This window comes from Equus asinus, chromosome 10 (genome assembly GCF_041296235.1).
Source record: "Equus asinus isolate D_3611 breed Donkey chromosome 10, EquAss-T2T_v2, whole genome shotgun sequence".
Lineage (NCBI taxonomy): Eukaryota > Metazoa > Chordata > Mammalia > Perissodactyla > Equidae > Equus > Equus asinus.
The window spans coordinates 13,607,936-13,631,643 of NC_091799.1; the positions used below are offsets into that span (position 1 = coordinate 13,607,936).

Here is a 23,708-nt window from a genome sequence, read left to right on the forward strand (position 1 = left end):
AAACTGGCTGAGACTCCTCCCACCCAGAAGGGAAAGGTAAGGTTGGGCCCGGGCAGAGGCTGGGCATCATTCCTCAGGTGGATCTGGCTCTGAGTCTGAGGTCTGAGCTGTGCTTAGCTTCTGCCTAGCTCACCTCCACCTCCCATCTCCAGCCTCTGCCGCCAGGCACCTGGCCTGTGGGTCCTCGGAGAAGCCATGGAGCTCAGAGGTGAGCAGGGGGGCACAACGGCTCCAGGAATGGGGCTGTGGGTACCTCTATGGCCAGCTGACCATCTGGCTGGGGCTTCCCTGCTGGTCCAGAGCCAGGGGTCCAGAGCCAGCCTTGGCGAAGACAGCTGGGCAGAGTGGGAGCAGAGAGCATCTGGGGAGCCGTGTTTGCGTGCATGTGTGGGGTGGTCTTGGGCAGGGATGGCACCCAGGGAAGTAGGACAGACAGGATGTGGCCAGGGCGGTGTTAGGGCAGACGGCAGACCCTTGGGGGAGGTGTCCTGACTGCCTGGCCCTCCTGCCCGGGGCCCCTGCGTGTGGAAGCACCTGCATCTGTCCCTCTCCAGGCCTCTGTCTTCTGTTTTCTCGACTTGTCTGGGCCCCAAGGACAGAGCCGGTGTTGGTGAGGGGATTTCCTCCTGTCGTGAAGCCTGCCTGTGAGAGAGCAGGTCCGCCGCCCCTCAGAGGAGCTTGGACACAGCCAGTGCCTGGAGGAAGTGGGGACCCAGGGCACCCGCTGGGGGCAGGGAGGGAGAGAGGGAGGGAGGAGGAAGTGAGCTGAGGGGAAAGGAGTCTCTTGCAATGTCGGCTGGGTCCCTGATGTCCTCAGTCCTGCCCTAGCTGTCCCAAGGTCACACTGTGAGGCTGGGGTAGGAGGGCAGAGAGGAGGAAGGGAGAGAGGAGGGGAGGGGACGGGAGGGGGCCTGGAGCTCTGCAGGCAAGTGGAGTGCTGGGTGTCTGGACTCCACAGAACCCGACAGAAGGGGCGTTCATGTGCCCCTTTCCGAGGAGGGCCCACACAGTGAGCGCCTCCAGCGGGCACAGCAGAAGAGGGAGCTGCTGGTCAGCTGCTCAGAGTTCCTGCCTGGGCCACCCTGCACCCAGCTGCCCCTCCTCCCAGGGACCCAGCTGGTAAGGATGGGGCCCTTGTTTGCCTGTATCTCCTGAACCGCAGGACCAGGCCTTGCTCATTCACCTTCTCACTGGGGCCCTTTGCATGGGCCTGGCACACAGTGCGGCCTCAATGAACTTTCCAGAATGGCCATCCGAAGTGTGTGCCCAGCTTAATGGATGTAAAAACAAGCTCTGTGGGCCTGAACCCACAGCCGGGGTCAACCCCAGCCCCTGGAGTCACACCTTCTTGGCCAGAGGAGGAAGGCAGAAGCTTCCTGGGGGCTCTGGGCTTTCCAGACATCCAGGAAGCTCCGTGCCCCTGCTCAGCCCACTTCCCTGAGAGCAGGGGGAAGTGGCACTGGGGAGAAGCTGGGTGGTCCGGTGAGGCAACAACAGATGCCAGATTCCTCTCTCCTTTCTGTCCTGACTCCTGGGACAGAGACTGGCCGTAGGGGGCCCTGCCAGAGCCTGTGAGGAGGCGGTAGGGAGGAAAGGGGCTTCTGTGGTCCTTCAGGGAGTCAGGGCTCATCCTGGGCAGGACCCAGGCCTCCATCTGCCAGCCGGCACGGGGGAGCCACTGGGTGCCCGGAGGAGGGCACAGGTCTCCCTGGAAGAGAGAAGCAGAGGGAGTGGCTGCTCCTTTTCGTGACGTGAACTCATCAAAATTCTCTTTTGTTGATAGCAGGCAGCCAGACTGGCCTGGCTTGGGCTCCCTGGAGTGGGGCTCCCAGAGGAAAGTCTGTCGCTAGACAGGCTGGGAGGGATGCGCTGGGTGGTCGCTGTTCACTTTTGCACTGGTTGCCTAAATCCCTGTGTCTCAGAGTCTGCTCTTCGTGACCGAAGCAGAGAGGCCCTTCTGTGGGTGTGGCTGGTGGGTGGAGGGAAGGGCTGCCAGCTCCCAGAGCCAGCCAAATCCCACAGCCCACCAGGCATGAGAAACAGTGAGCAGAGTTCTGCGCTCCTGTGAGGGCACAGCATCCCGAGTGTGCCCCCTGGACTTGGGGTTTCCTAGTCCCCTGAAATGTGGTGACCATGGCCCCGAGGACAGTCAGGATTGGATGGGGTACGCCAGGGCATGTGTTGGTTCTGATGCCAAGCACCCCAAAGGAGACAAGACCGGAATCCACAGCCTTAGCCATCCGGCCCTCCAAGCGCACCCTCTGCTGAGCGTCCAGGCAGTGACAACCCTGGGCCAAAGGTCAGGGACCTGATAGGGTGACCGATGCATCGCAGGTTGCTTAGGCTTGTCCTGGTTTTAGCACTTTAGTCCCATGCAGACCAGGCAGGGGTCACCCTGGACCTGGGTTTGGTCTTAACCTTGCGGTGAACTCTCCATTACCTGGGGCAGAACTGTTCTTTCTGCGAAAGTCCCGCCCCGCCCTGCCCCGCCCCGCCCCGCCTGAGGAGCTGTGGTAACCCGCGGTGCAAGGACTCCACCTGTGCTGTCCTTTACAAAGCCCCTTGTGCCCTCCCCCTCCCCTGGCAGCAAGCAGAGGTTTTCAGGGAAAAAATTCAGGGAGCCATAGGGAATGCCTGAGCCCCTTTGGCTCTTTGATACAAAAAGAAAAAATTGTTGTTTTAAGTTGCTGCATTGATTGGCGGTTAATAAAATGTTCTCTGTTCTTTTGACCTCATCTGTTAGCAGCAGCCCAGGGGCACAGCTGGGTGTGCTTTTCCCTGTGCAGAGCAGCCTTTAGGAGCTGCCACGAGAGTGCAGCCCTAGAAACCTCCTTCCTGACCCAGCCCGGAACAACCCCTGCACCCTCTCATCTCACCGTCCAACATCGCTTTGGTGCCATTTTCTGCCCTGCCTCCAGACCACTCCCCGAGGCCTGGCCTGGCCTTCCAGCCCCCTCTCTCTGGGGATGGCCTCTGCTCCACCTACACCCCCTGGGTCCTCCAGCTCCGGGTGGTTCCTGCTGCTGCTGTTGTCCACGGTCCCTTCCCTGACCCTGCCCTCCTGCCTCTCTCGCCTTTCTCTGTCTGGCCTGCTGCCCCTGGTCCAGCCCACCTCAGCACTCCCTCCCTTCCTGGGTTGGCTTTGCAGTCTAGGGTGTGCTTGCCCTACACATTTCGCATGCTGAGCTCCTTCCACATTGACAACCCAAACAGCCCTCTCTGTTTCAAAAGTGGGCAAGAAGTAGGGTGCTCAAAAAGTCAGCAGGAAAGTTCCAGAACTCAGACCAGCCCCCCCCCCCCCACCTGCCCTGATCTACAAAACGTGGGCCAAGGGGATTCGATACAGAGCTGTCCACTGAGCTCCTACAGTGTGCCAGGCACTGTCCAGAGAGGGGGCAAGAGAAATGTGAGAACACACGACCTGAGCCCCCGGGCAGGGTGGATACCGGGCAGGGTGGATACTGGGCAGGGTGGCAGAAACTTACAAGCAGACAAAGAGTGGGGCATAGTCAACAGACACACAATAGCCCAGCTCTCAGCACCCCGCCCGGCAGGTCAGGGGAAGGCTGCCTTCCGACACCGGCTGCCCTGCATGGTGGAGGTGTGAACCAGGAGGGCACCCAGCGGTCAGGAAGCCGCCTTGTTGGACAGGACCCGCCTTCAGCCTGTGTTCCCATCCGCCAGCTCAGGCCAGTGAGCACCACCAGGAACAGGACGTGAGCCTCCAGGCCTTTCCCATTTGTCTGCCTTTTTTTTTTTTTTAAATTATTATTCTGGTAAAATATACATAACAAAAAAATTACCGTTTTCGAGTGCACAGTCCAGCGGCATTAAGCACATTCTCATTTGTGGTGCAGCTACCCCCACCATCGGTCTCCAGGACTTTCTCATCTTCCCAAACTGAAGCTCCGTCCCCACTGAACACTCACCCCGTCCCCTCCCCAGGCCTTGGCACCACCATCCCCCTTCCTGTCTCTGTGGGTTGATGCCTCCTGGGACCTCAGATAAGTAGAATCCTAGAGGATTTGTCCTTCTGTGACGGGTGTATGTCACTTGGCCTAATGTCCTTAAGTGCATCCGTGTTGTAGCACGTGTCAGATGTTCCTTCTTTTTTACGGCTGAGTAACATTCCAGTGTATGTACGTGCTGCATTTTCTTTATCCATTCATCCATCAGTGGACACTTGGGTTGCTTCCACTTTTTGGCTCTTGCGAATGATACTGCTGTGAACACAGGTGTACATATATCCGAGTCTCTCTTTCTTTTTAAATGATTGGCACTGAGCTAACATCTGCTGCCAATCTTCTTTCCCCCCCCTCCTTCTTCTTCTCCTTAAAGCCCCCCACTGTATAGTTGTGTATTCTAGTTGTGAGTGCCTCCGGTTGTGCTATGAGGGACGCCGCCTCAGCATGGCCTGATGAGCGGGGCCATGTCCGCGCCCAGGATCTGAACCGGCCAAACCCTGGGCCACAGAAGCGGAACGCGTGAGCCTAAGCACTCGGCCACGGGCCGGCCCTGGAGCCTCTGCTTTTACCTCTTTGGGGTGTACAGCCAGATGCAGACTTGCCGCGTCGGATGGTAACTCTCTGTTCAGTTTTGTGAGGGACTGCCGCACTTGTTTCCGCAGCAGCCGCTCCAGGGACACAGTGCAGGCGGAGCTGATGTGGTGGCTGCAGAACTGGATTTGGGGTGGGAGGGAAAGGAAGTGTCCCAGATGCCTCTGAGCTTCCGACGCCCAGTGGCGCCCTATCTTGAGACGGGAAGAGAGCCCCACTTGAGGGGTGGTGACGGGGACCTGGAGTCCCGTTTGGCCGTGATAAGGTTGATGGGCCTTCCGTGGGGATGGCCCATGAGTGGTTGGGTTTCCAAGTCCAGAGGTCCACAGAGAGGTGGAGGCTGGAGACAGGACGGGGCCAGCAGCACGGGTACGGCAGCTGATGCTCCATGCCAGGCAGGACCTCCCAGGCGGTGAGTGTGGCACAGCAGAGTCTGAGACCATGCCTGGTGCCTGCGACATGTGTGTTAGGAGGAGGGAGAGCACAGGCAGGTGTGGCCACGAAAAGAGACCAAAGAGCAGAGCGCAGCCGCTGCTGCCAGGTGAGGTGGGACGAGGACGGAGAACACGAGATCAGGGCTGCCAAGAGCCCAGAGCCTTTGCTAGGAGAAGTTCCCGTGGGGCAGTGAGTTGAAAGGCTGGCCAGGGAGGGTGAAGAAAGAACGGGCGAAGGGGTGGAGGGTGTGGGTATAGGCGAGTTTTCCAAGGTTTTCTCTAAAGGGAAGATGAGAACGGGAGGGAGCCGAAAGGGAAGTGTCACAAGAAAAATATGAATGAGGGACAGACATAGCACTGCTGCATTCCTCGGTGGGCATCCTGCTCTGATCACGGCCGCTCCTCCCTGCTCACCTCGCCCAGCACACGCCTTACCTGCGCAGGCCTCGGCCGGCGCCCCTCGCTCACCTAACAGGTGAAAACTGGAGTCTCGGGACGATCTTTATCGGCATTGCTCTTACTAGAGTGAGGTTGAATGCCTTTCAGCATGAATAGTCTCCTATCCCTGGCCCTTTTAAGATATTAAACTGTTGCTCTTATTTATATCGTAGGAGCCATTATTAAGGAATTTAGGGCTTTCTGTGATATAAGTTGCAAACCTATAGTTTTCCCCATTTGTTTCTTTTCATTTTGTTTGCATTTTTTTTTAACCATACATAAAATTTTCCATCTTCATTGGGTCATATGTATTTGTCTTCATTTTGGGCTTAAAAAATTCTTTAAAAACGAGATCTTTTGTCAAATTTAGGCTTTCCCCGTTCAAGATTTAAAAATCTCTTTCTATGTTTTATCCTGGTTGCTCTCTATTTTTGTTTAATTTTATGATTTTGACTAGGTAGTACACTTACATGGTTCAAAAACAAAAACGATGCTTGGGGTTACACACTGGGATGCGTCACTTCCGCCCGGTCCTTGCCGACCTCCCCCAGCTCCGGGCTCCCGCGATAACCGTGTTTGCTCATTGCTTGTGCAGACTTTTAGGCTTATTCTGTAAATAGAAGCAAATATAGTTATACCTCCTCTCACCTCCTTTCTCATGCAAAAGGTAGTATATTGTTTGTACTGTTCCGGACTTCGCTTGAAATGTAACCCGTACGTCCTGAGAGCGGCCCCATTCTTTTCTTCACAGCGGCATAGCACCCCCATGCTGCATGCACCACCCTTGAGTGAATCAGCCCCCTGTGGGTGAATACCGGGGTTGTTTCCAGTCTTTTCTCTTACAAACAAAGCCTTTGTGAACGACCTTGTCCCTCTGTCATTCCACGTGTGGGCAGGTGACTCTGCAGTGTAGACAGACCCCAGAAGTGGGTTTGTCAGGTCAGATGCTAAGTGAGTCTGACTCTGGTAGCTACTGCCAGATCTCCCTTCGTATGTGGCTCCATCCTTTTCCTCTCCCTACAGCAGTGTTTCTCAGCCTCCTACCCCCTGATTATGGCACTGTAAGGAGAAAAATTAGACTGAATTTAAATTGTCCCTAAAGACAAATCACTAAATACTAAGGAATAAGATTTTGTTGGGTAAGGTTAAGCTTTGGAAGGCCACAGACTGTTAATATCTAAGATTTTTTCCACATGGCCCATTTTCACCTTCTTAGGGACGATATCCCTCCCCTCCTCCCTACTCCTGCCTCTGCCCTCAGAATGCCGGTCTGAGCCGGCCTGTGGAGTCTGGGCTGGGGAGCCTGTAGTCCCGCGCTTGGGACTATCGCCATCTGATGGTGGAAAATGGTACCCACTGTGGCTCGTTTTTTTTTTAAGTCTGTTTTTTTTTTTTTCTGAGGAGCATTGGCCCTGGGCTAAGATCTGTTGCCAATCTTCCTCATTTTTTCCCTTTTTTCCCCAAAGCCCCACTGCATAGGTGTATATCCTACTTGTAAGTCACTCTAGTTCTTCTGTGTGGGACGCCGCCTCAGCATGGCTTGATGAGCAGTGCCATGTCAGCGCCCAGGATCTGAACCCGGGAACCCGGGCTACTGAAGCGGAGCACACGAACCTAACCACTTGGCCACGAGGTGGCCTGCCTACCTTTTTTCTTTTTTTTAAATAGCTTCAGGAATAATTAACATACAGTAAACTACACATATTTAAAGTGTGCTTTTAGATAAATTTTAACATTTGTGTACAGCTGTGAAGCCACAATCAAGATAATGAACATATCCACCACCTCCAAAGTTTCCTCCTGCCTTTCTGCAGTCCAGCCCCACCCTCCCCACCCCTGCCATCCAAGGCTACCGTTGGTCTGCTTTTGTCACTACAGACTAGTTTGCATTTTCTAGAATTTCATATAAAAGGAACTGGACAGTAATTACTCCTTTTCATCTGGCCCCATTCAGCATAATTACTTTGAGATTCCTCCGTGCCATTGAGTGCATCCATAATGTGCGTCTTTGTGCTATCGTAAGGACACACCTCAATTTGTTCATCTCTTCATCTGTCGATGCACATTTGGGTTGTTCCCAGGTTTTGGCTGTGACAAAATAAAGCTGCTGTGAACATATGTGTACAAGTCTTTGTGTGGACATGCTTCCGCTTCTCCTGGAATGACTGAGTCATGATAAGAAATGCCAACTGTTTTCAAAGCGGTTGTGCAATTCTCCATTCCCACCGCAAGCCTGTGAGAGTTCCGGTTGTTCCACGGCCTCGCCTGCTTGTGCTATAGTCAGTCTTTTTAATCCTAACAGATGCATAATGGTATCTGACTGATTTTAATGTACATTTCCCTAATAGCTGATGACGTTGGACATTTTTAAAAATTTCTTTTTCTTTTTTTTCTTTTCCCCAAAGCCCCCCAGTACATAGCTGTATATTCTAGTTGTGGGTCCTTCTAGTTGAGCTGTGTGGGATGCCGCCTCAGCAGGGCCTGATGAGGGGTGCTACATCTGTGCCCACGATCCAAACTGGTGAAACCCCAGGCGGTGGAAGGGGAGCGTATGAACTTAACCACGAAGTCATGGGGCCGGCCCCAATGTTGGACATTTTTCATGAACCTTTTTGCCATATTTTTTTCTTTTTTATTGAAGTGTGTGTTCAAATCTTCTGCATATATATATATATATAGACACACACACACATTTTGTTGGGTGGAGTTTGTTTTCATGTAATTGAGTTCTCAGATACAGCTGCTTTATCAGATATGTGATTTGGAAATAATTTTTTCCTAGCCTGGCCTCTCTTTTCATTCTCTTAACTGTATCATTCAAAGAGCAGAAGTTATTAATTTTGATCAAGTCCAATTTGTGAATTTTTTCTTTTGGTGTTGTATCTAATAAATCTTTGCCTAATCCAAGGCTATAAGAGTTGTGTTCTGTTTTCTTCCAAATGTTTTATAGTTTTAGCTCTTTTATTTTTGTCCATGACTCATTTTAGTTATATACATATTTTTTCTTTTGGTGAAGAAGATTGTCCCCGAGCTCACATCTGTGCCAGTCTTCCTCTATTTTATATGTGGGATGCCTCCGCAGCATGGCTTGACGAATGGTGTGTAGGTCCACACAGGGATCCGAACCAGAGAACCCCAGGTCGCCAAAGTGGAGCATGTAAACTTAATCACTACCGCACTGAGTGGCCCCTGGTTAATTTTCGTAAATGAAATGAAGTTCGTTATTTTTCTGTGTGGCTAGCCAATTGTTCCAGCACCATTTGTTGAAAAGACTCTTCTTTTTCTGCTAAGTTGCCTTTGTGCTTTGTCAAAAATTAATCAATCATGTGCATGCCTATTTCTGGACTCCCCTCTGTGCCATTGGTTGGTTTGTCTTCCTTGATTTCGCTGCCTTTCTGATAGGACAGGACTTAAAATTAGGTAGTCCTTCAAATTTATTCTTATTTTTCAAAGTTATTTTGGCTGCTCCAGGTCCTTTGCATTTCCATATGGATTTCAGAATTCAGCTTGTCAATTTCTACAAAAAAGCCTGCTGGGATTTTGATGGGAATTATACTGAATCTAGAAATTAACTTGTAGAGGTTTGACATCCGAACAATATTAAGTGTTCTGATCCACGATCATGGTAGATCTCACCATTTTTAAAGCTTGTTTTAATTTCCCTTGACAATGTTTTATAGTTTTCCCTAACAGGTTTTGCACCTTTTTTGGACAGAGTTATGTGACGAACTCTTTCGATCTTTTATACTATTCTAAATGGTCTTGTCTTATTACTTTCCGTCTCTACTTGTTGGTTGTTAGTGTAGAGAAATCATTGATTTTTGTGTATTGATCTTGTATGCTACAGCTTTGCTAACCTCACCAACTCACTTATTCTGGTGGCTTTTTCGTAGATTCCTTTAGATTTTCTACATAGATTAACATGTCGTATGGGAATAAAGATAGATCTGCTGGATGCTTTTCTTTTTCTTTTTTTAAAGCAGCTTTGTAGAGGTAAAATGGACATATAATAAACTGCACACTTATTCAAAGTGTAGAATTTGGTAACTTTTGATATGTATACACCTGCGAAAGCATCACTGCAATTACAAAAATTAACGTAGCTATTACCCCCAACAGGTTCCTGTGCTGGTCTGCAATACCCCCCTGCCACGCTCACACACCCACCTCCATTCCTGGGCAACCACGGTTGTGTCTTCTAGCACAATAGATTAGTTGGCATTTTCTAGAATTATATCAATGGGATCGTACACTAAGTACTTGCTTTTATCTGGATTTGTCCCACCCAGCATAATTCGTTTTCAACCGTGGCTATAAGTTTAATCGACCTGATTCTCTCAGACACACCAGACTCGGGACAGAGCAGACTCTCAAATATGACAAAAACAGATCCAATTGACACAAAGCTACTCTTATTTTTGGATACATCCCTGGGTTTTCCATTTTCCTACCCAGTCGAGGGAAACAGTTATCTATCTTAGGCCAAATGAAATTCTTTGGGAGGAGTTTCTGGGCGGCACCAGGTGTGTCTGGTTTTCTCAGTCCGGCACTTGGGACCCCAACACACTTGTGATCAACAAGGGTCTGACGGCTAAGACATCGGACTCGGGCCTCATCAGACCTGGCGGTGGGGTCACGGGGGGTGGGGGCCCTTCATCAGTGGTGGGGCTTGCTAAACCCATAGACTTCAGGAAGATTTAACCAACGCATACAATTTCCTCCAAACGCACGCTTTTCCTGGAAGTGTCGAGTCCCCGCAGTGATCTCCCAGGCCTTCGCGTTGCTGTTGTGTGTGACTCTGCTGTGAGCTCCTACAGCCTTAGGGCTGCGGGTGTAGCCATGGGCTTAGAATCCTCTCAGTGAGGCTGGATTGGCACACGTCTGTCTTTCACAGTCCTTAGCTGTCTCATCATCCACACTTTCCTAGTCAGTTTATTGCCACCAGCCACCGCACCCCATCCTTAGGAGTGGACAGAGTGGACCTGGCCCCTGGGGGCTTGTCAACAAGTAGGGGCACCAGGGCAGGCGCCCAGGGGCTGCAAAGCGAGGCTCAGTGGCATTATGCCTCCAGCAGAGGTATAACCCACTTTCCCTGCCAGCACGAAAGAGGAAAAGGGCTTTCGGCTGGAGCCGACACGAGGCCATCCGTGGCCAGGGCCCAATTTTGGCCTCGACGAGGTGAGCCAGAGATCAGGTACCCCAGCCCCGAGTAACCAGGCTTCCTCTCTGCAGACTTCTGGGGAAAGAGCAGCAAGTCCTGGCTGTTCCTGATCCTGCTCTTTGTTGCAAGTTTTGGCTTCTACAGGTAAGGGGGATGGGAATGGCGGGGCTCCTGACGGCTGGTTGGGATTTATGACTTGTTTGACTTTACTTTATGAGCCTCGTTGGGTTTTGGCTCACAATGACGATCCCAGAGAAGGAGTGACCAGGACTGTCCTCCTCATTTTGCAGAATTCCTAGCCTCAAGTCCTGTCCCTTGACGGGGGTGGGGCTGAGACAAGGTTCCCAGCCAGCGTTTGCTCTGCTCCCCGATGATTTACGGGCATTTCTAGGCGCCGGGTTCGCCCCGGGGTGTGAGGATAAACATGATTGTGGTTTGGAGGGCTTCAGAGGGCAGTATTATAGCCTTTTGGAAACACCAATTACATCAACACATGGAGCCCACATCAAACTTCAGCGACATGTATGGAAGATGATGACACCTTTCAACCGCATCACATTCCGCTAGGTTATGTTTTAAAACAAACTTGGTAGTTGTAAAATTGCGCTCCCTTGCAAAGATAGGACCCAGTGGATACCTTTGCAGTATGCCAGCTCTGGTTCCACAGAAGGTGAACTTGTCCCCAGCCTCCACTTTGCAATGGTGCTGAGTGTTTTCAGGTAGAGCTCAGACCAAAGAAGGCACGTTCACGTGGTCGTCAGCTTTCAGAGCTGTGTGCCTTTTCACTGCCCATTTGAACCCCAGCGCCCTCTTCATTGCATGCAGGTGAGTGTAGCGTGAGTGTCATGCATCCCCAGGCTCTAGCGCTTGGTGGATAGTCGTGTCACCAAGAGAGACAGTGTATAGAGGAGGGTCAAGTCGGGGAGGGGGAGTACAGAGAAGCTTGTTTCAGACAATTGAGCTCGAGGAGCCTGCAGACGTCCAGGTGCAGACGGCACCCACGAGCGGTCTGGGTGGAAATAAAGAACGTGAGGTATCCACACGGGGGGCCGCTGCTGTCTGAGAGCAGATGCGCACATGAAGAGGTGGGCCAGGTCGGGCTGGGCATTGGTTGGGGATGCAGCCTCCCGCGTTCTCCCCAGGGGTCCTGATGGAGAGCACCCCTTCTCAGCTTGCATCGTCAGCTCAGCTGGCTTCATTCATTCACTCCCTCACTTGCTCACGTGTTCACTGTGTGCACACCTGTTGGGCCTCAGCCTGGGGTCCTGGGATGCCCAGGTGATTCAGACACTGTCCCTACCCCCAAGGTAACACTTTGGAGGAGAGAGGTGAGGTGGTGATGTAACCAAAAGTTCGGTCTCTGAACCCGATGCCAATCCAAATAACGAGAACAGAGTCTTGAGTGGAAGAGGAAAGATTTTTACTATGCCGGGCACAGGGAGCAGAGCAAGGGCTCATGCCTCAAAAATTGTTAGCTCCCCGATGAGGAATGGGTAGGGATTTTTATTGGGGATTTTGGGTAGGGGAGGGGGGAACATGTAGCTTTGCAGCTGGGTGCTTTTCCACCAGCCTGCGTTTGGCCTTGAGAGGCTGCTTGCAGCGAGGCGGGCGGGGGGTGGGGGTGGGGCGTGGGGGGGGGGGGAGTGGGTGGGGGAGGTGAGATAGGAGGATGGCAGGTGGGCGTCCTTCGCCGTTGTCTCTTGTCTCGTCTTCCTGTTTGAGGCGGGTTCAAGCGCCAGGAGTGAGGAGTTGAGGTCTGGGAAGCCTCTGCTCCCTGATACTCTTGAGACAGCGGCTTTCCTGGCAAACTCAAGGACATATGATTAGCTAAACTTTAGTGTGCCTCCAACTCCAGGCCACCTGGGCTTTTAACAATTTGTAACTCCCGATTAGTTGTAAAGCTCAAAGAGTCCAAGTTTAAAGAAACAGGTATTTACATATGAGTGGAGCTAGAGAAGCAGGAAAGGGGATGGTGGGTTTTAGTTTTAACCCCATATACGCTGGGTTCAATGTGGGGGAACTGATATCAGGGCTAATGTTAAGAGCCTGTAACAGTGACACACTTAGTCAGTCTAACCCAAATCCCAGCCAAGAAGCCTACAGCTCAGGGAGGGGTCACTTCACAGGGAGACGGAGCCCCTTCATGAAGGAGGGGGTGCATGTCCTGGGACCAGCAGTGCTTGGATGGGGGCCCTCAGGGCAGGGCAGGGGAGGGCAGGCCAGCCAGCCAAGCTGTGAGGGGGATTCCAGCCCCTGCTGTGTCCCAATGCGGGGCCGGGGTCTCTGGGAGCCCTCTCCTCAGCCAAGCACTGGGGTTGCTGCAAAGGCTGCGATTCCCTCTTCGCTCTGACGCTTCACCAGAGAGCCGCCGGGTTCCAGGGGCCTCAAGGCCCTGACGGCCGTTTGACTTCTAGTATTCCGTGTGGCAGGGTTGTTATAAAACAGAACGGAGGCATGGTATGCACCAGAGTGTACACAGGTCGCCTGGGGAAATTGTTGAAAGTAGAGATTGCCACCCACACACACCTCCCAAGTGCTCGGGGCTGGATTCAGGGAGTCTGGAATTGCATCTGGAAACAAGCCCTGGGCTACTCGTCATGCAGCATCCCGGTCCACAGAGGAAGGCCACGGGCACGTACAAGCTCTTGTTATGTAACGAGACCGTGTTACAATAGTTGAGATGTCAGGTCGGGGAGGGGGGTGGGTAGCAGGGTGAGGCTTGGGGAGTCTGCCTGGGCACCCCGTTCTCTACTTCTACCAGAGTAAGATGTCCCGCTGGCTCTGCTTGGGCCCCGCCTCTGTTTTCTCAGGAGCCAGCAACCAAAAAGTCTGTTGAAGTCTCAGCCTCAAAACCACAGCCGTGCGTTCTCCCCAGCCCAGTGAGGACTCAGTCTCATGGTGTTCTTTTTGTCTCCCAGCAATGTTTTCAACTGGATTCCCAGATGGAGGCAGAGAGAAGTGTCTCAAAGGTAATGGAGGAGCCTTTGGAATCAAGGTGGTTCCTTCTGGAAAGATCTAGAACAGAAATAGAAACACAAGTATGTATTGAATTGGAGGTCATTATAACCAAAGAGACACTCGGTTCCCAGTGTGGCTCCTGGGGTCCATTCTCTACTGTGTTTTCTCAAACCCTAAAAAAGGACAAAGGGGGCTGGCCCCGTGGCCGAGTGGTTAAGTTCACGTGCTCCGCTTCGGCGGCCCAGGGTTTCGCTGGTTTGGATCCTGGGCACGGACATGGCACCGCTCATCAGGCCACGCTGAGGCGGCATCCCACACAGCAGAGCCAGAGGGACCTACAACTAGGAGATACAACTATGTGCTGGGGGCTTTGGGGGTGGGGAGGAAGAAGGGAAAAAAAGAGCAAAGACAAAATCCTAATTTCTGTTGGAGATGACACGTTTACAACAGTAAAGGTACTAGCCAGAGGGCTGCATCCCAAAGGCGGGGTTTGGGGAGAAATAGCGCCCAGGGTTGATTCCATGTAAAGTCGTTCCCTTCAGCCGCCTCGATGGGGCCGGCCATGATGGGGCCCTCTGCTTCCATTAGGACCAGACAGGTGGAGGCTCATTTTTCCTCTCAGAGCTCATTTCTCCTGGGGCCATCACTCTCTGGCTGAGCAGCGAACAGCAGGGAGGGAGCTCCTAGTCAGTAATGCCAGGGACCAGCAGGGCAGGGCGCTTAGAGCCGCACCCTCCCTGCGGCGCTCCTCCCTCTGTCCAGCGCTCAAGGGGGCAGCAAATGCTTATTGGAGGGATGGTGGGTGAATGCGCTGAGCTGACGCGACTTTCTCCCAGCAGCTGTGAGGCCCACCACCTCCAGGGCCAGCGGGAGAGCCCACCACTGAGGTAAGGACTTGCATTTTCTTCTTTTCACCCACACAAGTCGGCATTTCTGAGGCTTGGCCCGGTGGTGGGAGCTTTTGCTTGGTCTTCAGGCTGGGGATGGCCCCACCAGGCTACGTCTAGGGGTCTGCCTCCCCTCCTCCCCTCCGTCAGGGAAGCTCGCGTGTGCCTGGTTGGGGCAGTGTGGGACTGGGGGATGCAAGGCCAACACCGCTCGTCAGGCCATGCTGAGGTGGCGTCCTGCATCGCAGAACTAGAAGGACTTGCAACTAGAGTATACACTGTCTACTGGGGGGCTTTGGAGAGGAGGAGAGGGAGGGGAAGGAGGCGGGGGGGAGGAGGAGGAGAAGAAAAAAGGTTGGCAAGAGATGTTAACTCAGGTGCCAATGTCAAAAGAAAAAAAAGAGAGATGCTACCTTTTCATGAAGTGACTCAGATACAGGCAGGATAACTGTAGCACGCGCTGCTGGAGACAAAGTGGTCCGGGCAGGGGGCGGAAAGGGGTGGGAGCTGGGCTCCCGGGGGTGAGAGGCCCAGGGAGGCATTGACAGAGTTTCCCTTAGGATTCCAGGGACAACCTGGGTGGCCAGGGCTCCTGCTTTCCCAAGTCGGCTCCTCCCCCTCCCCAGAGAGGGGCTCTCCCCAGGCCAGTTTGTCACCCTCTGGTGTGGCATGCCCCTTGGGCAGAGCTGTGCACCACAAGCTCCCAGACGTAGTCAGCGTGTGCACGGTGTCTTTGCCCTGCTTCACACCCCTGGCCCCTGGGGAAGCCTGGCCTGTCCAGCACAGCAGGCTCCTCCCAGGACCCCGCCCAGCTCTGAGCCCTCTGCTTTCCTCCCTCAGCGAAGGGGACTGCTGCCCAGACACCTGCAGAGTGCCCAGAGTGCCCAGGTATGGAGACCACATCTTCGGGCTGCTTCTGTGCATATTGCCAAGCAAGTCAACACCTGTTCCCCCTCCATTCCTTGCCTCACCCCCTCTTCCAGGGCCTGAGGGAAGAGGCGATGGGGCGGAGAGAGGAGGGCAATGAGGAGGCATTAGAGGGTGGAAGCCACCCATGAGTTCCAGTTGACCTGGGGACTCGTGGCTGCCCCCGCTCACATGTCTTACCTGAGGCCGACTCAGCCCCACTTCCCAGCCCTCAGCTTAGTTGAAATCTGGACTGAGGCCGGGGAGGGCGTGGAGCACACAGGAGGCTGCACGGTGGGAGGCGGGTAGGCGGCGAGGTGGATCTGGCCCAACTTAGGGGGTGGACGGGGCGGGTGTGCGCCAGCCCTTGTGCTTCCCACCCCCTGAATAAAAGCAGGACATGGGGACCTTAGTCATCATGGGTTAGACCACAAGAAGGACTTACAAGGCACAAGGAGCGAAGAAAGAGCCGTGTATGGGTCTGTAACCTCAGCAGTTATCACAAAACAGTTAGGGAAGACCCCCGTTTCCTTTCTGTGTATTTCAGCCCATCGGTTTATCCCTGGGAAAGCACATGGCATCCTTGGGGCTGGGTGGGTGTGCTGGCTGGGGGTTGGTCTGATGAGTGAACAAAGGGCTTCCTGAAGGAAGGAGGGAGGGATCCTGGCCGAGCTGGCACCCGGGGCAGTGGGGACGGCAGCTTATAGCCAAGGGCCGTGGACTAACCTGTCCCTGGGTTCTCTGCACGGGAGCCTCATTTCTCACTGTGCTCGTCTTCCGCAGGATGCTCTACCCCAAGGCCCATGTCCTCCAGCCCACGTAAGTAGGGGACTTCCTGCCGTGGCCAGTGGGTCCCTGTCACCGAGGACCTCGTGCTTTCCTTTCTCTCGCTCCTGCTGGCTCCAGTCTTCCTTTCCCTTTTTTCTCTTCTCCCTTTCATGGCTGTAGGAGGCCGGTTGGTTTTGAATGGGTTTGGCACAAGTTGAGGGAGCAATGGAGGGGCCTCCAGTTCTTGGGGGTCGGGAGCCGTGTGGGTGTGCACACCAGGCCCTGACCCTCTTCTCGTGTCTTCACGGGGAAGGAGGACGGGGATCCGGGCCGAGTCATCCCTGAGGTCTTTCCACAGGTGTCAATGTCAGAGAGACAACGGTTCCAAGCCAGTCTCCACATGCAAATGCCTGTCCCCAAATCCAGGCCTCCTTAGCCTGAGCCCACCCTCCAGCTGCCACTGCCTGAACGAGGGGCACCAGACCCGAGAGTTTCGGCACAGCAAGGTGTCCCAGAGACCACTTTGACCAGCCCTGGCTTGACCAGCAGGGAAACTGAGGCTGAGAGAAGTGAAGGAGATTGCCTGAGGCCCTGCCACCAGTGAGGGGCAGGTCGGGATGTGAGCCCAGGCCCGCGGACTCAACAGCCCCAAGGCTTCTGTCATGTCATGTCACCTCCCTGCCAGGAGAGCTGGAAATGCCATTTCTGAGCCCAACACCCACATCTGCTTGAGTTTCTAGAGCCACCAGCCACGTGGGGTGATGAACGCTTGACATGTGGCCGATCTGGAATGAGATGTGCTGTCAGTGTGAAATACACACTGGATTTCAAGCACTTAGTACGCAAAATGAAATATATCTCGAAAAAAGTAAGATACCTCATTTTTAATTGAGATTACATATTGAACTGATAATATTTTGGATATAGTGAGTTAAACAAAATATACCAAAGTAACTGTCATTTCACCTGGTTCCTTCTGCTTTTCTGTGGCCACTAGAAAATTTTAGATTACATATGTTTCTGTTGGACAGCACTGATGTGGCGGGACAAGTTGGCACGAGTTTTTTGGTGGATCCTGGTGGCATGATGCCACGAGGACCCATGAATGCGTGAGCACCATGAAATCAGAATGGCGGGAGTGAGAGGACCCTGTGCGGGCTAGAGGGAGAGTCAGGGGGTGCAGAGGGACAGAGACACAGCCCAGAGAAGATCGAGGGGCTGCAGGGGGCAGGGCCCTGAGATGGGAGGGGCTTCAAACCCAGCTTTGTCTCATTTCCTCTGCTCACAGCAAACGTGTGGGTTTCCCCACTGAGCAGTGCTGACGCCGCCCGCAGTTAGCACAGACCCTGGGGCGAGGGCCTCCGTCCCACAGACAGCCCCCACCTCAGACGCCAGTCACAAGGCCGGGTTGTCCCCTGTGCTTCTGACCGACTGGCTGTAAACTAGGGCTTCCCGCTGACCCCGCCTCGGGTTCGAGAATTTGCTAGAACAGTCCATGGAACTCAAGAAAACAGTTGACTTACCAGATGCTCAGTTTATGATGAAGGACACAGCTCAGGAACAGTCAGAGGAAGAGCTAAATAGGGCCAGGTGTGGGCAGGGGCCAGAGCCGCCACGCCCTCTCCAGGTGCGCCACCACCAGCACCTGCACGTGTTCAACCCGGAAGCTCCCGAACCCCATCGCTCTCCGCTCCTGGAGGACAGGCGTGGGGCTCAAGCTCCAGGCTTCCAGTCACAGCTTGGTCTTTCTGCTCACCAGCCCCCTCCTGAGCTACCTGGAGCCACCCAGAGTCTCCTCCTTGGAACAAAAGATGCTCCCATCACCCAGGAAATCCCAAGGGCTTGAGGAGCACTGTGTCAGGAACCGGGGGCAGAGACCAGATACATATTTCTTCTGATGGCCAAGTCTCCTCGTGCTGGGAGAGGGCTTAGTTCTCGCCCTCCCTGAGACTCTGCTCCTCCCTGGAAATGGGCTTGGGAGGCCTCATAGAAGGACTGTCCCATGGGATCCAGCACACACCTGGTGCTCTGGAGATGCGCCGAATTAGGGCAGTGAAGGAATTGGGGGTTCGGGTCTCGGGTGCTGAGCTTATGGTGCAAAGAGCACTGGATTGGGAGTCTGGAGTCCTGTGTTCTCCGAGCTCTGCTGCTCACAGACTGTGCAACTTTGGACGAGTCCTTCCCTCGGTGGCCCGCATCCCCACACCCTGCTCTCACCCACTGTGCTTCCTCCCCTCCAGGAGGGTGGACGTGCTCCTCATGACTCCCTGGTTTGCTCCCATCATCTGGGACGGGACCTATGACTCTGCCATCCTGAACGCACAATTCAAAAACACCACCATCGGGGTGGTGGTGTTTGCTATCAAAAAGTAAGTAAGGTCCGGGCAGCTGGGCTGGGCAAGGGTGCTTGCCCAGGAAAACCAGGGAGCCGACCTGTGGTGTAGGGGGCGCTCCTCACCCGGGGTCTCTCATTTCCAGGATGAAGAGTTTGGCTCATGGGGTCAGGGGGGATGCAGAGGCCTCAGTGACTTTGTGTGTAGGAGAACTTGGTGGGATCTGAGGGGGCTGCTAGGCAGAACCCTGCTCAAAATAGCAGCCCCACCGCTCAGAGTCATCTGCTCCAGAGGTCGCCGTATCAACCTCTTGGAGATGTGCTGCTGACATGGACCACTCACGCGTGCCAGCCGCTCTGCTAGGAGCTTAACCCCAGCAGGGCCCAGGCGTGGGTGCCCTGGTACCCCAATCTGTTACCCAGGGAGGCCAGCTGAGGCTTAGCTTCTTAGTTAGCCGAAGCAGGTATACTATGTGGCAAAGCCGGCTCTGAATTTCCAAGTTGCATTTCCGGCTTTGGGGTCTTGCTTGATTATTTCGAAAACTGGTTCGTATTTTACCATCAGTTTCCCACTGTGTGTCTTGGACACATTTGCCCTTGGCGCGTGCGGGCCTTCCTCATTCTTTTGAAGGGCTGCCCGCTGTTTTACTCCATAGATGCTTCATTCCGCGCTGGAGCTAAGCGTTCCTTGAAAGTTGCCTAAGGTGGCGCCATTACAATAATGTTTGATCAGGGAACTTCTCAAACGTGCAGCAAAGTTGCAAGAATTTTACAGTGAATGCGTGCATGCCCACCACTGAGAGTCCACCATTAACATTATTTCTTTTTTTCTCTCATTTTCTCCCCAGTTTTATTGAGATATAATTGACATGAAACATTGTATAAGTTTAAAGGGTATAATATGATGGTTTGACATATGTATATATTATGAAATGATTAGCCCAACACGTTTAGTTAATATCTATCATGTCCCATAGTTACAGATTTTTTTTTCTTGTGATGAGAACTTTTAAGATCTACTCTTAGCAACTTTCAAATATACAATACAGTACTGTTAACTAGAGTCGCTGTCCATGAGCAGCTTTATGAGGCAAAGATAAAATGTGGAAAGAGAGGCTTTATCAAAGGTTTGCAAACTAGGCTCGTAAGTTGATAGGTGAGCCCCTCTGGGGTCTTGGGGTGGCTGGGCTTATAAAGGCAAAACCTGGAGGGTTTGCAAGGCTTCTGAGTCCAGTATCTTCTTCTTTTTCTTTTGAGGAAGATTAGCCCTGAGCTAACTGCTGCCAATCCTCCTCTTTTTGCTGAGGAAGACTGGCCCTGAGCTAACATCCGTGCCTATCTTCCTCTACTTTATATGTGGGATGCCTACCACAGCATGGCTTGCCAAGTGGTGCCATGTCTGCACCTGGGATCCGAACCGGCGAACCCTGGGCTGCCGAAGCAGAACGTGCACACTTAACCACTGCGCCACCAGGCGGGCCCTGAATAACTTTTTATTATGATTTTTCTCTTTATTTTTTGATTTTTAATTGTGGTAAGATACACGCAACATAAAATTTACCATCTTAACATTTTGTATTTTATTTTATTTATTTTTTTGAGGAACATTAGCCCTGCGCTAACATCTGTGCTCATCTTCCTCTACTTTATATGTGGGATGCCTGCCACAGCATGGCTTGATAGATGAGGCATAGGGCCGTGCCTGGGATCTGAACTGGCGAACCCCAGGCCACTGCGTACGAACACAGCGTACGAACCTAACCACTACACCACCGGGCTGGCCCCACATCTCAACTGTTTTCGGGTGTACAGTTCAGCAGCGTTAAGTATTCATGTTATGCAACCATCACTACCATCCGTCTCCAGAACTCTTTTGATCTTGCAAAACTGAAATTCTGTACCCATTAAACAATAACTCCCATTTCCTCCTCCCCAGCGTCTGGCAGCCACCATTCTACTTTCTGTCTCTATGAATTTGCCTGTTCTAGGTAACTCACACAAGTGGACTCATGTGGTATTTGACTTTTTGTGATTGGCTTTGTCAACTTAAAAAGCAAATTTTCCTGGTATTTTATCCTTGAAACAAGTTTATTCAGGAATACCCAAAAGAATTGCAATTCAGGAGGTGCATGCTATGGCCAATCGTGGGCAAAGCAAGAAAGCAAAGGAGGGAGCTGCTTTTATAGAGAAAAATGGGGAGAGGGAGGGGCTGTTCTAAAGGGAAGTCCATTGGGGAAAGTAACAGATGAGGGCAGGAACAGCTTCTCATTGGCTGAGCTGCAGCATTTCTGATTGGCTGGGCTTCGGCATTTCTGATTGGCTGGGCTGTGGCATTTCTGATTGGCTGAGTTGCAGTGTTTCTGATTGGCTAGGCTGTGGCATTTCTGATTGGCTGAGCTGTTGCATTTCTGATTGGCTGTGGTGTTGCCAGCTCGGGAGAGAAGTCTCCCGGCAGCAGTAACTAGTTTTACTTCCTGTCCAAGACCCAAGCCTCAGTCTCTTCCTGTTTGGTGTAATTAAGGATGTGTCGTGGGGCATGAGAGCTGCCCCTGCAGGCCTGCCCAAGTCCAGTTTAGTTAAGACTTCTTTGTTAATTTGCACAGCTTATTTCACTTGGGGTACCGTCCTCAAGGGATGCTATTGCTGTATAAGCCATTTTGCCTAAGTCTGTTCTGCTGCTGCTGTTTGACTGTGTCTAACACCCACCCCCTCTTTCCTGGGGTGCTTGTTGGTCTTAGATACGTGGTCTTCCTGAAGCTGTTCCTGGAGACGGCAGAGAAGTACTTCATGGTGGGTCACAGGGTCATCTACTACATCTTAACCGACCGGCCGGCGGACGTGCCCCAGATCCCCCTCCAGGAAGGAAGGCGAGTGGTGATCCTCCAGGTCCGAAACTACACGCGCTGGCAGGACGTGGTCTTGCACCGCATGGAGATGATCAGCAACTTCTCCCAGCAGCGCTTCCTCCATGAGGTCGATTACCTTGTGTCCGCGGACATCGACATGAAGTTCAGCGACCACGTGGGTGTGGAGATCCTGTCGTCTCTCTTTGGCACCCTCCATCCCGGTTTCTATGCCAGCGATCGCCGGCGTTTCACCTATGAACGCCGCCCATTGTCTCAGGCCTACATTCCGGAAGACGAGGGTGATTTTTACTATGCAGCAGCCTTGTATGGGGGGTCAGTGGCTGAGGTTTACCGGCTCGCCACAGCCTGTCACCAGGCAACGCTGATCGACAAGGCCAATGGTATCGAGGCCGTGTGGCACGAGGAGAGCCACCTGAACAAGTACCTACTCTACCACAAGCCCACCAAGGTGCTGTCCCCAGAGTACGTGTGGGATGAGCGGATGCTGCGGAAACCGCCTTACCTTAGGAGACTGCGATACGTGGCTGTGCCCAAGAATCATGCACAAATTCGGAGCAGATGAGACCAGACTTTCCAGGAGACCCCACATATAAGGCTGTGGTATGAGTTAGTGGTTCTAATTTTGGGTAAGGGATTGATTGGCCAAAGATTCAATGAGTCGTCCCTCTGTTTCCTCTTCTGGAGTGGCTTCCACCACTCATCACACGAACCCAGCTCTGACTTTTCCTCCCCTCCCAGTCCAGCTTTCTGTCTCAGTGCTGCTCCTCCTTCAAGGTCCTGACAAAGTCACCTTCCCCATGAAGTTTTCTTGGATTGTCTCTTCCTCCTGCAGTTGAAATGAATTGCCCCTCCCCCTGCATTTCCATAGAACACTGGATGTATTCCTTTGGCTATATGAGCCCTCATGCCCAAATTCCCCATTGGTCTTGCCCATCATGATGCTAGCTCCTGAGGGCAGAGGCTAAGATTTCTTCATCTTTATATCCATCAGTACCTAGCTGAGTGCCTTATGCCTGGAGACTTTCAAAATATGTTCACATCTAAATTAAAGTGACCTTTAAAAACCTACTCTACCGGTGCCGGCCCTGTGGCCGAGTGGTTAAGTTCGAGCACTCTGCTTCGGCGGCCCAGGGTTTTGTCGGTTGGAATCCTGGGCGCAGACATGGCGCCACTCATCAAGCCACGCTGAGGTGGCGTCCCACATGCCACAGCTAGAAGGACCCACAACTAAAATTATACAACTATGTACCGAGGGACTTCGGGGAGAAAAAGGAAAAATAAAATCTTTAAAAAAAAAATGAAACCTATTCTACCATGTTCTGAGACAAGGGCGAGGCCCCGCCTGCAAGCACTTGCTGGGTTTGATTTGTTTGTGTTGGTATCTTGTTTCTTGGTTGGTTGTCTTACTGAAATCACGAAGACAGTCTCCTGTGTTATCGTCCAAAAGCTTTATGTTTTTGCCTCACACTTACAACTTTAATGTACTGGAATTGCCTTACGTGTGGTTTTAATGTGAGGGTCCAGTTTAGGTGTTTTTCCTCTGGGTAACCATTATCTCAGCCCCACTTACTGAAAATGTGTTAGAAAACATATTGAATTTTTTCCCCACTGATTTGCAATATCATTGGTCTCGTAGTCTCAAGTGTCCCTGTGTGCCTGGGTCTGTTTGGGGGCTCCCTATACTGTTCCATTGGTCTGTTTGTCTATCCTTATGGCAATAACACACCGTCTTAGTTACTTGAGGTTTATAAATAAACCTTGGTATCTGGTAGGGCAAGTCCTCCCACCTGGGTCTTCAAGAGTGTCTTGACTGCTCTTGGCCTGTTGAATTTCCACCTAATTTTTTTTTTTTTTTGAGGAAGATTGGCCCCTAGCTAACATCTGCTACCAAGCTTCCTCTTTTTGCTGAGGAAGGCTGGCCCCGAGCTAACATCCGTGCCCACCTTCTTCTACTTTATATGTGGGACACCTGCCACAGCATGGCTTGCCAAGTGGGGCGTCAGGTCCATACCCGGGATCTGAACCAGTGAACCCCGGGCTGCTGAAGCAGAATGTGCAAACTTAACCACTGTGCCATCAGGCCGGCCCCTCCATCTAACTTTTCAACTTTTGTCAGATTGCACAAAGGAGCCTGGTGGAGTTTGCATCAGAATTGTGTTGAAGATATCTGACGTCTTTTCAATATTGAATATCCCAAACTCTGAACACATCTCTCCATTTGCTGAGGGCTTCTTTAATGTCTTTCAACAGAACTTCAGAATTTTCTCAAGAAACTTCTTACAAATCTTTTTTAATGATTTCTAGCTGAGGTGCCAGGGTTTTTTCCCAACATTCTATTTTGAAAAATTTAAAACAAAAATTTTTTAAAGAATGGTACAGCAAACGCTCACAACTATGACGT

At 52.3% G+C, this 23,708-nt stretch overlaps 1 protein-coding gene across 2 annotated transcripts; it reads left to right on the forward strand.

The window, feature by feature from the left end:
* The first annotated feature begins 65 nt into the window (after positions 1–65).
* Positions 66–22,610, forward strand: LOC123275605 (histo-blood group ABO system transferase 2-like). Of its 2 annotated transcripts, none has more exons than XM_044778467.2 (8): positions 66–208; positions 10,661–10,733; positions 13,508–13,558; positions 14,387–14,434; positions 15,275–15,322; positions 16,124–16,159; positions 18,349–18,477; positions 21,179–22,610. In XM_044778467.2, exons 1-8 carry the CDS (start codon positions 196–198, stop codon positions 21,867–21,869), a joined length of 1,089 nt encoding a protein of 362 aa, XP_044634402.1. In that variant the 5' UTR covers positions 66–195; the 3' UTR covers positions 21,870–22,610. The 2 variants fall into 2 exon arrangements, with proteins under 2 accessions (XP_044634402.1, XP_070374542.1); XM_070518441.1 differs by having other exon boundaries at positions 14,384–14,434; positions 21,179–22,016.
* The last annotated feature ends 1,098 nt before the right edge of the window (positions 22,611–23,708 follow it).

Excerpts from the sequence above, each read along its gene's own strand:
- LOC123275605 (XM_070518441.1), top strand. Across the intron at positions 13,559-14,383 it reads CAGAGAGAAGTGTCTCAAAG|CAGCTGTGAGGCCCACCACC; the intron begins GTAATGGAGGAG and ends ACTTTCTCCCAG. Across the intron at positions 16,160-18,348 it reads GCCCATGTCCTCCAGCCCAC|GAGGGTGGACGTGCTCCTCA; the intron begins GTAAGTAGGGGA and ends CCTCCCCTCCAG.